A 14,695-nucleotide genomic window follows, 5' to 3' on the forward strand; every position below is an offset into this window, starting at 1 on the left:
AACTGCTGGTTTGACTAGAAGCATGTTGTTTTCTGATCGAAGAGTTCTTGTTGGCTTGTAAATGTTAACAAGTTATAGAGGAAATGAAATTGGGTTTAACGTCCTACCTTTCTGTGCCAACCGGGCTAATGAAGAAGGACATACGCCATGTGGTGTGCTTTGAACGACTAGACTCTTTTCTTTACTACGCCTCTGTCCTGCACCACAGGGAAACCCACGCTGTAAAATCACGAGGTTCTTTCTCGGCAAACACCGGAATCGAACCTGGAACCTCTTGGCATGTGAGCCAGGGCCTTACATAATGGGCCACCCTGGATCGATCACAACAGAAGATAGGATAGGGCGGACGAAAAAGAATTCGCGACCCCAATACCTCGCTATTTATGCAGCATCAAGCAATTAATCGCGGAGCAAACTACTTACAAATTGGAGGTCCGTCTTAACTGGAATTTTCAGTCACAGAGACCAATATTTACTATGAGGGTGTACTCAAGGGCTGGATTAACATATTAGTAAAAATAGCATATTATGCACAAGTGCCCCTGGCAAATGTTTGCAGTTGGGTTTAGTATTTTAGCACAGTATTTAATAGAAGTGTAGAAGTTGTTGTGTGAGAAGTATGTTAGAGGGGGGGGGGGGGGGTGCTACTATATAATATTATTAGAATACGTTTTCGAAATCTTTCCAGGGGCAAAATGGAGTTTACACTAACTTAATCCAACCTGTATGCACTCCTCTGCACCAATATTACATTTCATTATTGAAACTAGTCGACATAAATGAGTTCTAATCCACTTCACAATCAAATAAATCAATTATGTACGAAATAATTTATGTTTTAGACAACGTAGTACAGTTGTGTTTTAGATTCTATTTCGAATTTGTAATAAATATATAATAAACAAAACAGTCAGTGTGTTCATATTCCCATGCCCTCTTGATCAGAATAAATTCTAGTAAGCCACCTACAATAATAGTGTGGGTGTGAAATTGTTATGAATGAATGACACCACATAAATATCAATGAAGCTACTAAAATTTATTATGCCATCTTTTAAGGAAACGAAATATATAGAAATATATCAAAAACATCGTTACACACAGATAAAGTTGACTTTCTACGTTCGGGAACTATTCCTACGTCTTACCGCTTGATTTTTTATTTTCTCCAAGATGGTCAATAATAACAGGTTCTTCATGTTCAATAATATGATTAATGAATTTGCCAGTTTTGTTCTGATTCCCTTCATCTGGTTTTATGTGAATTACTCGATAATTTAATTCTAAATTACCCACCTTTAAAAATAAAATAAAATACAATCATTCCATTATAAATACATCGGCAATACCCCCTTGTTTGTTGGTCTGTAATTTCGACCTTTTCTTTACGGAAAATGTCTGCTGTGATGAAAGGTCACGGGTAAGAAGCAATGCAGACAGTGACGATTCCCTCATATTCTTCATTAAACTTCGACTGCCAATGGGTTTTTACGTCTAATCCAGACTGTCTACGTGGAATCTATGTATATTGTTTGTACCATCAAACGGATTAGATCAACACTTCACATTAAAATTTATACATGGAATAACAATTATTGGTTTCTAAACATGCAACGTTTGGGTTGTATACTGTCTTCTTTATCAGTCACGCAACTCGAAAGACTTAAACCATGCGTAATTTCTATTTTAAACGTTTATATAAGTTGTCTTTTGAAATTATAGTCATATACTTAAAGCGAGAATTTCATATTTTCTAAGAAAGTCAAAACATAATTATTTCATGTTTTTGGCTCAATAGGTTATCAACTCACTATTATACGACCATGGGCATTATTTCCCACCCTTAAAAATCATTGACACAGGAAATAATAACACAATTACCTCCCCTGTTTTCCTATTGCCTCCATGCATTAGCCATCTTCAAACGTTGGAATTTGAAGTTGAAAATGATATTTTTGCCAAATTCTCAGCTGGCAATAGTGAATTATAGGATTAATAGGATTATTCTTTAACAAGGTAGAACTGTTTATGGATACCATCTATTTTAAGCTTTATTTTTAAAAAATTTAAAAATATAACTTAATAATTTGAAATTGCAACTTTAAAATTAATATCATTTTACCAGTTTGTATTTATCGCCCACTTTCTCTACAATAAATGCTGCTTTTCGACTTCTATCTGTATAAACTGCCTTGTTCTATAAAATATACATTAATAGATATATAAACTGCCTTTTCTATAAAATATACATTATATATAGTTATATAAACTGACTTATATAAAATATAAATTACAAATAGTTATGATTTGATCTATAAAATATAAATTACAAATGATGATAAATTGACTGGTTCTATAAAATATGTTCTATAACATAATCTATAAGTAGTTTTATGTCCTGTTCTATAAAATATAAATGGTTATGGACTTTTTTTTATTTCAAACCCAAAAATAAGCTTATACGCATTCTGGGTGCCACCCACTATATAGTCAAATTTGATATTTGTTTATTTTTTGCAATGTCTATATTCTGTCTTGTCCACAGGTTTATCCTGTAGATTTTTGTTTTGCGTGTAGTGTGGCCCTCCTACACTTACTATTAGATACCCATAGCGGTTTAATGCTTGAACACGACAATAAGAAACATAATTACCTCATGTTCGCCATACACTGCATTTGTGGCACCATTATGTATGGTATACGTATTCAGCTGTGGAATTTTTGTCAATCGTAGTATTCCAGTTTCGAATCCGGTCTCTAATTGAAACACTAATATTTCTGGCCAAAAAGACGACCCACTTTTAACTTGTTTATGATCTTTGCTCCCATGATGATTTTCCAACAAATTTGTTAATTTCACGCTTTCTAAAATTACAGAAATGGCAAATTCAGCACTTACAATGTTAACTAATGACAAAAAAAAAATCTCATTTTTGAACCCTTCCTTACCTCTAAAAGTACATTGTTAAATATTTTCCTCATATCTGTATTGCTGTTCAGAGAATACTCTTCGAAACGTCGCCTTAAAATATACTAGTAGCTGTTTTCCATAGGTATGTGTTTTTGTTTTTACTCTATCCAGTTACTAAATGCCATTTAAAGATTGTTAAATTTCTTGTGTTCGTTTTGCTTCTTTGCTAAGAAATAAATATTTTTTCATGGAACTGCATTTTTAGGCCTGTAGCCAAAATTTCTAGCTTGCTTGGCAACACAATTCCGCTACAAGGTCCTCCCTATCAAATAAACTGTACATTTCTAGAAGCTTATAACACAAATCCAGAGATTTCCAAGCAAAATGTTTGCAATAACTCGATTCACGGCCAGATGAAAATTGTGATAATTGTCAAGTAATTGCTATAATTATACTAACAATTGTGAAGTTTAAATAAAATTAAATATTGTCGAAACACTCAATACCCCATCATCCTCGGCAAAGAGTATGGTATTGGTTAAATTTTGATGAGCATACGCGATACATTTTACATCGTTATATGTGTGTGTGTGGGGGGGGGGGGGCATTGTATATGTGCAGCTAGTATTCCTGCTTTCCATGCAAGTGTCATGCAGCCGCGGTGATCCCCAGTAAGGGGCTGGCTCACTTACCTGCCGGTCCAATCTTTGATCCTGGTCCGACGTGGTTTCCCCTTGTCCGTAACTCACTAATCAGGAGGTCCGGGGTTTGATCCCTGTGTTGACCTAGACAGTTCCCCAAACTTTCCAGCGTTGTTTCCCGTTGTCAGTGGTACATACGGGGGGGGGGGGGCGAGGGCTGTCTAGTTATTCGGATGGAATATATAAAACTGAGGTCCCATGCACACGTTGGCGTGCACGTAAATGAACTCGAAATTCGAAATAAAAAGTAGACCGTAATGTCGCTGTTTGGTCCAAATCCTCCCTATAGCCTAATGTATGGCGTATGTGGTTTAAACATATTTTATTGCAAAAAACTTACAAAGGGATTAGGACAATTTATAAAAATTATGAACCTTCTCCCGGGGAATAGAATAATATAATATTATATAATATATGATGGCATAACAAACATTTAACATACACTAAATACAGCTATATACACATATTTATAATTATCCATCATCTATTTATTGTTTTGATATAGATAAGATCATTATCATTTTACTAAATTAAGCATCTAATATAAACTATAATCATAAATGTGTGTTTATCTAAATAAGTGATAAATATGAGTGTGTGATTGTGAGGATGTACATTAATCAATAAAGAATTAAAACCAAGTTTATAATTTACTATTAAAACGTTTTGTGCTGGAAATATAACGTTGAACGGCAAGAAATATTTTCTTGTTTAAAATGTTGGGTAAAACAGGGCTACCAGAGGGAAGAATATTAAGATAATTAGTATCGGACATTAGCATATCTCTTTGAGCGGTATAAATAGGACATTTAAAAAAGTAATGGTATATATTTTCCACTGACATTTTACAAGGACATAGAGGAGTTTCAGTAATGTTAGGTGAATGACGAAGTCGGTTATGAAGAATTGTTAGTTTACGTATGCCAGTGTTTCTATAATGAGGTGTAGGAAATTTAATTGAAATAGACTTTTTGAAATTGAGATATGAATTTGCATTCTTTTTATCAGTTAATAGTCTATTATATTCAGAAATAGTTTTAGGAAAAAAGGATTGTTTTTTAAGACTTAGTCTACAAAAAGGAATCGGTATATTATCTTGCTTTCTTAGATTATATGGTATATTATTGATAGGAGGAACTAAATCCGATAAGTATGAGGGACAATGGCCATTTATTATTTTCCAGAGTAAACAAAGTCTGCGGATTTTCCTGCGATCTGATAGTTTGGGCCACGCAGTTTCGAAATATAAAGCAGACCTCGGTGTGTAAATTGTGCATCCGATGACAATAAATTCTTGCTGCCTTAAGTTGAAATAATTCTAATTTATAAATATTGAAATTTGCACAGGAATCCCAAACTTTAGATGCATATTCTAAAATGGGTCTAATAAAGCATTTATACAACTTATTTAAGGAGGATTGTGATAAAATATATTTCACTTTTCTTAAATGAAATAATTCTAAAGAGGCTCGTTTTAGCATGTTATCGATATGAAAATTCCACTTTGCATCACTTTGAAAAAGTACCCCTAAATGTTTATGAGAATATGAATTAACTAGAAAAGTTTTATGAAATTTAATATTTAATGGATAGTAGATGCCTTTGTTTGTAAATTTAAGTAAGGATGTTTTTTCAGGATTAAAATTAATCAACCATTTCTTTGACCATGTATACAAGATATCTAGATCTGAATTTAAGTTTTTTTCAATGTTGTTGATAGATATATCAGTTGGAATTAGAGATGTGTCTTCTGCAAATAATCTAGACGTGCTCATTAGACCTTCATATATGTCATTTATATAGATAAGAAAAAGTAGCGGACCAAGTACAGAACCTTGTGGGGGCCCGGCATTGGGAAATCTAATACACGATTGACAGTTTTCAAGTATGACTTGTTGTTTTCTATTTGTTATGTAATTGGAAACTAGCTCAAGTAATTCACCTTTTATTCCATAATTAGACATTTTATGCAGTAAACCGTTATGTGAGACTTTGTCAAAGGCTTTCGAAATATCACAAAATATTATTGCTGTAATTTGTTTAAATTTAAATATTTATTAGGAATTTAGCCTCAAATCTAATCTGAACTAAAGGTTTACAGATATATTAGCAGAAATACTGTTGTGGGAGAACTCTGAATAGACGCATTGCACAAGACTTGCCAAATGTGTTTATTGTATATTTGTGACCACATCTCCAACTTTACCTGAGCAATAAGGCTCCTTCCCAAACACAGAATTGAACCCAGGAAATGTTCTCAAAAACGCAACCTGACTTCTGAAATGGTAATGTGTTCTCCATGATTTTTATGTAACTCATGCTGCACCCCCACACCTGGGCCCCATTCCTAGAAAATTCTTAAGCACGTTCTTATGCTTAGATTTTAAGTAGACTTTGCATTTAAGTAAACTTAATTTATTTTCTGTTCCCAGAAAATACATAAGAACGTTCTTGTGTTTAGATTTTATGTAGACTTCAGTGTAAGCACAAGCACGTTATTGTGTGTTCCAAGAAAAAACCTAAGCACAACTTCGTTCTTAAACATTGTCAATCTAAGCACAAGTCCCAAGCAAGGTATACGGCTTGCTTACCAACCTTAAGCCTGTTCCTGCTTCAAACAAGATGGCATTTCCTATATCTTTTGATACCAAAGAGACAATTGAAAGACAGAGAAAATACTTTAGAAACATATTGTTATATATAAGGGGGGGGGGGTAGATTTAATTATTGTTATTATTTCATTATCACTGATCACTGGTAATGCCGTGTACCATATGTTAAGAATCAATAGTTACATCTTCACATTGTTTTATTATTGCATTTGTTAAGTATTTATCGTTGGTATTATTACGATATTAGTGTTGCCATTGTTGAAAGGTTTAATTGTTACTATAAATAGAACGAGCCGTACGCTCTCATTGTTTACAATTTTGTTTTGCCTAATGTAGCCTACTTACGTTGACGACAGCAAGTCGTATCTTAGATTATAGAACATCGGTACTTAGAGCCGGATTTGTAAGGCATGTCATGATGTATTACTATGCGACTGGATATAAGGGGACGATAGCAATTCAAATAATATCCACATATGAATGTATTGTTAGCGTGGGATGCTGTGTGCATTCGAGTCAGACGAGACGGGCGTAGTAATATGGTTGCTAGGGATAGTTAGTGATAGTAACATGATCATTCTCACGTTAATTTAATGGTGTATTATAATAAATTCATGACCTTACAATGCTTGTTACTTTTGTTACTTACTTTGTACATCTCATTATTATATTAGATCCATTAAGTATTTTGAAGTAGGCCTACTTGCTGTTCTTAGGTAGTTCCAATTCTTTAGGACCTCGTCGCTGTAAGCTAAGACTTACGCACGATTCATGGTCTAGGTGTTTCTTCATTAATGTATTTGCGCTGGTCTAATTGTACATTACTTTGATTTTAGATTCAGAATAGGTTACTTACATGTAATGCAATGATTAATTATGAACATCTTTTATTAATTTTCATATTATTGTAAAACGTTAACTTGTCAGGAAAACGTAGTCCTTGTCAGGCAGAATGCGAGCCTGTGGTTGGTCAATAGCTCTGCCTGCAGCCTATAAAAGGACGTCATGTCGTCGATGTCGGCAGCCTAGGGTAAGGACCTCTTAAAGCTGGCCTGACAAAAGGAATTATGACGGCGCTACCGACCATCCTGGTAGAACCGTCTCCCCTTGACGTTTTTGTATGATCATAACGTAGTTGAGCCTAAGCAATCCGTCAGGCATGGCGGGTTTTCAGGTTGTCAGGGCGAACTTGTCAGGACTTACAGCGTCAATTGTCAGGCTGAACATTGTCAGGCATGACACTGGACATTAGAATAATTAATGACGTTATGGCTATCTCCCACCCCCTACAAGACCCTTCTTATAACCAACACTAAGGTTACCTGATTAATGTAAATAATGGTCGTGTATTTATCTCATGGTTGTATTGAATAAATCGTATAAAAATGGTGAATATGGTGTTACTTCTAAACAGCGCAGGCCAAACTGCTACAATGGTGTCAGAAGTGGGATGTCGAAGATATAATGGCATCCAGTGATACGAACCAACGCCGGCTTTTGTCAGTGGTGGTGATGTAAATAAAATTTTGTGTAAATATGTTACAATATGTTACAGGGGAGAAGAATAATAACTAAATAATACAAAGTATATTAAACGATGGCTGAGACGCCCGATGAAGAGATAGTTTTTAAAACTCAACCAAATTTACCAGACGCTCCTGGGTTAGGTCAGGGTGATGTGTCCGTTGAAGAAGATGATCTAGATGTTTATTCTGATGCAAGCGATGATGGACAAATTATGGAAACGACTGGTGTCCATCGTGTAAATGAAACCGGGGAACGCAGAACTTCGAAAACTGTTCAGATGAGACCAGAAACCTTCTCTGGATCTGAAGATTGGGAGGCGTATATTAGTCATTTCGAGATGTGTGCAGAGCTTGGCAGTTGGGGGGAGAGATGTAGAATGTTAACTTTAGCTGCAAGCTTGAGGGGATCCGCGAGAGGGTTCTATCTTAACTTATCATCGCGTGAGAAGAGAACGTATGCTTCGTTGGTTAAGGAGTTAAGTCACCGATTTGGAAGTACTCGACAACATGGTAGGTGGATGACTAAACTAGAAGGCAGGAGACGAAAGACAGACGAATCGATCGCTGAGCTGGGAGACGACCTGCGTCAGATGGCACAGCGAGCTTACCCTGAATTTGATGCAAAAGCACAGGAGGCACTTGCTTTGAACCAGCTTTACAAAATTATAGGATTGGAGATGAAGTGTAGATGTTTAGATCGCGATTGCCGAACTGTTGCACAGGCGGTAGACGTCATTGAGAGATACGAAACCATGCTAAGTGACGGAATGGAGAAGAAACGATCAGTTAGAATGGTGAACATACAATCAGGCTATGGTCATGAGGAAACGAGGAAGACGGATGGGATAGATAAGGTTCTGAAGGATGTTATTGATAGACTAGAAAGAATTGAGAAACGGAACGGTGACGACAGACGAACGAGTGTGCGTTGTTACGAATGTAATAGGACAGGACACTATGCACGACATTGCCCGGAAAGACAAAGGCAGAACAGGGAAGCAAAGTATCCTAGGAATCAGAATCAGGGAAACTCCAAACCGCCATCTCAGTAGGCCGAGAGGTGACCGGGGACACAAGGCCTGTAACTGACCAAACATCATCCAAAAACTATGACAGGCTAGGCACATGTGGTGAGACAAGCTGTAAATTTGATAATGGATTTTATGCAGCTGGAAGAATCAATGATGTTCCCACACACTTTTTAATTGACAGCGGATCCACTAATACGATTATGTCCTACGAGTATTTTTTGAAAATAAAACAAGAACTAGTTCCTTCTTTAAGAAACTCAGAATTGACCCTGAAAGACGTTAACGGTAAAAATTTACGCCCTTTGGCATTGTTGAGATGAGTATTTCTTTAGGTGAAGGGACTTACTCGCAACCAGTTCTCGTTTGCGATATTCTCGCACCAGCCATTCTTGGTCAAGATTTTCTCTTGGAGCATGTCAACAAATTGGACTACGATAAAATGAGAATGGAAACGAAGAAGGGTCACGTGCCATGTTGGATTGGTGGAGAAGCAGAAATGGTATGCACAGTTTACGCCACTCAGACAACACATATTCCAGCAAAGAGCAGTATGCTGATTGATGTAAGGACGCCTACTTGTGGAATTACCAGTGAACTGGGACTAGTCGAAACACTACCAGGATCAAGTCTTGTCGTTACGACTGGTATCCTCGATATGAAGGCAGAAACCAGAACCATTAAAATTACAAATTTCCAAGACGTGCCGGTGACTGTCTATCCAAATGCGAGATTGGGCAAATGTGAATCTATATACTTAGAAGAGGGCGAACATCCAGGGTTATGCAGAAGTGTTACAGCAGAATCAGGAACAGAAGAAAATCCGAAAATTCCAACGCATTTAGAAGATCTATATAATCGGAGTAAAGATCATCTGGGATTAGATGAACAGAAAAGATTAGCTTTCCTGTTAGCAAAGTATGGGGATGTGTTTTCGAAATCGTCTGCCGATCTCGGAAGGACGGACAGAGTACTACATCGAATTAATACTGGAGTCGCTGCCCCCATTCGACAATCAACTCGAAGGTTACCAATTGGAAAGAGAGAAGTAGAAGCTGGAGAGGTTAAGAAGATGCTAGATCGAGGTGTTATCGAACCCTCAAACAGTCCATGGAGTTCGAATGTTGTTTTGGTAACAAACAAAGATAATACCCACCGTTTCTGTGTTGACTACAGGTTGTTAAATGATGTAACAACAAAAGATGCCTATCCGCTGCCCCGTATAGACGAATGTCTTGATTCACTTTTTGGTATGGAATGGTTTTGTTGTCTTGAAATGAACTCTGGATTTTGGCAGATAGGAATGGATCCATCCGATAAGGAAAAGACTGCATTCTCAACAAGTCAAGGCCTCTACCAGTTCCGAGTTATGCCCTTTGGGTTGACCAATTCTCCCCCCTCCACATTTGAACGGTTCATGGAAGATATTTTACGTGGTCTGCAGTGGGAGGAATGTCTGTTATACACGGATACCATTATTGTTCCGGGGAAATCATTTGAACAGACACTTTTGAGACTTGAACACGTGTTCAAGCGATTACAAGATGCAAACCTAAAGTTAAAACCAAGCAAGTGTACTTTATTCCAGAAAAGTGTTAAATTCTTAGGGCATGTTGTGTCCAAGGATGGGATAAAGACTGATCCTGACAAAATTTCAGCAATTAAAAATTGGAATGTTCCTAAAACCTCGAAACAAGTAAAGAGCTTCTTGGGACTAGCTTCATATTACAGACGATTTGTAAACGGGTTTGCCACAATAGCACGACCTCTTCATAAATTAACCGACAAGAATTCTAGGTTCGAATGGACGCCCGAATGTCATCGTTCTTTAGAAAGCCTACGACAGGCTCTTATATCTTCACCAATCTTATCTTATCCAGTACCAGGCTTGGAATTCATCTTAGACACCGATGCGAGCAGTTTTACTGTTGGTGCTGTCCTATCACAACTTAATAACGGGAAGGAGCAGGTGATCGCCTATATGAGTAAATCTTTAAACAAGCACGAGTTATCGTACTGCGTAACGAGGAAAGAACTCTTAGCAGTAGTTACAGCGCTGAAAAACTTTCACTCGTATCTATATGGGCATAATGTACTTCTTCGTACTGACAATGCCGCAGTAAGCTGGATGAAGAATTTGAAGTCGCCTACTGGTCAGGTTGCGCGGTGGTTAGAACAAATACAGACCTACAACCTAGTGGTTACCCACAGAGCAGGACATCTACATCAGAATGCTGATGCTCTTAGTAGAAACCCGTGTAAATCTTGTAAAAGGCAAGAAGATCTCAATGTTGACAACGATGATACAGAACAAGAACTACGAGATAGTGATCTCACATGTGAGCCACAAACAGATTACACATCAGACGAAAATAACAGAAAAGTGAGAGCAGTAACCCGCCAACAGGAAAAAGAATTCAAAGACCATAGTGAGTTATTGACTGGGTGGAGTCTTGAAGAGCTACGGATACAGCAGATTGCGGACCCCGATATTTGTCGAATAATGACGGCTTTAGAAGCTGGTGAAGATCGTCCAACCTGGGAAGAGATATCGAGCGCCACCAAGCATCTGAAAACCTTATGGGCCCAGTGGGAAAGTTTGGTGCTGAAGGGAGGATTACTTTATCGGAATCGGGAGTCAGAAAATAGAGGGGGGGCTGCAATTAGTGGTTCCCACAACGAAACAACAATTGGTTCTTCGATATTCGCACGACATACCGTCATCAGGTCATCTTGGGACCCAGAAGACGCTTGAGAGGATAAAGATGGGATTTTACTGGCCGGGTATGAATGAATCTGTGAAGAATTATTGCAGGTCCTGCGACAAATGTGCCTCGAGGAAAGTTAAACCTACTGGAAAACGCGCTCCTCTTCGAAGTTACTTGGTTGGAGAACCGTTTGAACGGGTTGAGATCGATATATTCGGACCACTGCCTAAAACATCAAGCGGAAACCGGTATGTTTTGACGATGTGTGATTGCTTTACCAAATGGACCGAGGCCGTACCACTACCGAACCAGGAAGCCATAACAGTAACGAGGGCATTCGTAGACAACTTTGTGTGTCGGTTTGGTACACCACTGCAACTCCATTCAGACCGTGGCACTAATTTCGAATCAAAAGTATTCCAACAGATGTGTTCGCTTTTGCAAATTGACAAAACCAGAACAACAGCACTAAGGCCACAATCCAATGGAAATATCGAACGATTTCACAGAACACTGTCTGCGATGCTGACCATGTATAGTGAGAGTGACCAACGCAGATGGGACGAGTTTCTTCCACAAGTAATGATGGCTTATAGGTCATCAGTACACGCCACTACATCTCAAACTCCGAACATGATGACACTGGGGAGAGAAATCACGATGCCACTCCAAGCTGTTGTAAATGTACCCGAAGAGAACGATCCTGTGTTGAGAAATAGTGAAGATTATATCGAAGCTCTCAAAAAGAAGCTTTCTGTGAGTCACGACGTAGCGAGAAGATGCTTAAAACGGGGCTCGGAATACCAGAAGAAGCATTATGACATTCGTGCCCAGAGAAGACATCTAGCTATTGGTCAACCGGTGTGGATTTACGAACCGATTCGAAAAGTTGGAGTCTGTTCGAAGCTTACATCACCTTGGAAGGGTCCTTTCTTGGTCACAAAACGAATAAACGACGTCATTTATAAGGTTAAGAGAAGTAGAACGCAGTCGCCGAAAGTATATCACATAGACAAACTGGCTTTGTATCATGGAAGGAATATACCAAACTGGATACAGCGATTCACGAGATGCGATAAAGAGGAACGAAATGTAGTGAACAGTGAACTTATGGTATCAACCCTCTTAACCTTTCTTTGAGTAACCAATTTATATTTTATTATTTAGGGCGGAAGGCCCATGGGAGGCGTGAATGTGGTACCACGGGATTTTGGGAGTAACTGGCTTGATCACCCAGAGGAAACCAACCGTAGCTGTTGAAGAACAGTGGAATTTTAATTTAGCTGACGGTAGCAACTTTAATTTAGCTGATGGTAGCAACTTTAATTTTGCTGATGGTAGCAACTTTAATTTACCCGATGGTTACGAGGTCTTGGGCTGAACATCTATTGAGTTCCTGGTGTTGTCAAAATCACTATTTACAAGTTATGTCATCTTAGTGTTGGTTCCTTCCGTGACAGTTATCCTTGACGACTGACTGATTGCCTGTTTATTTTTGTTAAACTACTCTCCTACGGAAGCTTTATGTAATTATTTGTTACAGAATGAGTACCATGTTAAAATTCAATTGTTGGAAGTGCACGATGGTCTTTAAGACGAACCGGGAGAGGAAGAACCACATGGCCAACAGAGAGCACGGGGCGTTAAGAGTGGTATGCCCATCTTGTCCGAGAGAAAGATTGTTTCGGAGGTCAGTTCCCGAATTGAGAGACCATTACCAAAGGGACCATCCAAAGGTTTTCACCACACTCTCCAAAGAGTTCTTTTCCGAGAGCAACGGATTCTGGCTGTCCATAAACCCCGCCGACTATTTACGGATTGTCTCTAATACAGCAAGGTCGTCAGATGAGAAATGGTGCGAGGATGGTTTGACTTCGTCAGAGGGAATAGCACCAAGTTGAAAGATTTCGAAAGAGGATGGGATTCAGCTTCGAACAAACGAGACAGAGCACCTACCATACCCTGTGAGAGCAGTTTTGTCCCTGATTACGAAGGGACCCCGCCTCCAAAGAAAGTTCACTATGATCCCGAGAACCCATCAATAGAGGAGACGTCGCTGTCCATACACAGCATTGTCATGAAACCCGTTGGTTTTGAGGCCTTCCTACTTAACGAAGAACGCTCAGTGTGGTACAAGTGCTCCATTTCGCCAAACCTATCCACCAAGGCCATGACCAGTTTGTTCAGAAGAGTACCTGCTGCGGGGGAGAATATAACATCACCTCCAGAAATCATGACAACTATGGCAAGACCGGATCCGAAACTTGAATCACAGATATCTGGCACGCTGGGTATTCCGGTTGAATTCCTCATGCACATTAGTAGGGCATTGGCGATGCCTGTTTCCAGTACTCCAGTTGCAGAAACAGATTCTATCCCCAGCACAGCACATGCAGATGAGGCGGACGATCCAGCAAATCTTTCCGCAGACACCACAGATTTAGGTCATCATGAACTCCCGGGTGAGAACACTGTGATGGATATAAACAACAACAACCGACAAGATTTACAAGAATTACCCATTGTAGAACGTGATCTGATTCCTGATGCCTCTTCTAGCGCCAATAACCTAGTAACTAACATCGATGCTGTTTTTGACACGCCAGCAGGTAGTCTTTCACCGGCGTTGTCACTCAATGTATCTGAGTATAACCCACGAAAGGTAAACAGTGATAAGGAAGGAGTCTTGACGTTATTCAAGAGAGGTATCATGCCCATCCTACCACCTGCTAAAAGAGACTGGAGAGGTGTTACCAGATTCCAACGAAACTCAGAAGCTTCGCAACAGCCATTATTCTGGCCACCTCAAGGATGGGAGCAGTTTAGTCCCGATCAAAAGCTGTTTGCACTTGAAACGATGGCCTTCCAGCTTAACAGCCAACGAGCCCAAACACAAAATTGGGACCGTGCCTACCTCATCGCCAAGTACCAAATGCTGTCATTACCTGGCTCCGCTAGACCACCATTAACCAGCAGTTCAAAACAAGTATGCCAGATGCGCCATTGCAACGAAGAGTTGATTAAGAAGATTGTAAATGGAAACGTTACCCAACATCAAGATGTCACATTCATAAAAATGATGGAAGCAGCAGCTATTCATAGGGAGAATGATACTGATTGGATATCGGACCAGTTGAATCAACAACAAATCCGTTGTCGCTTCCTTGCGAAATTATAGAACTTGTGTAAAAAAAAAAAACCCAAACATT

General features: G+C 38.7%; 1 protein-coding gene across 1 annotated transcript in view; it reads right to left on the reverse strand.

Moving 5' to 3' along the window:
- LOC126826699 (uncharacterized) overlaps nt 1–14,695 on the reverse strand; it is a 40,690-nt gene that overhangs the window by 14,873 nt on the left and 11,122 nt on the right. Inside the window, exons 2-4 of the mRNA XM_050555712.2 lie at nt 2,654–2,865; nt 2,123–2,197; nt 1,149–1,296 (exon numbers count right to left, since the gene is read on the reverse strand). Of these exons, the coding sequence (XP_050411669.1) occupies nt 1,149–1,296; nt 2,123–2,197; nt 2,654–2,865 (435 nt within the window). The remainder of the gene's footprint in view (nt 1–1,148; nt 1,297–2,122; nt 2,198–2,653; nt 2,866–14,695) is intronic.

Source organism: Patella vulgata, chromosome 7 (assembly GCF_932274485.2).
Source record: "Patella vulgata chromosome 7, xgPatVulg1.2, whole genome shotgun sequence".
Taxonomy (NCBI): domain Eukaryota; kingdom Metazoa; phylum Mollusca; class Gastropoda; family Patellidae; genus Patella; species Patella vulgata.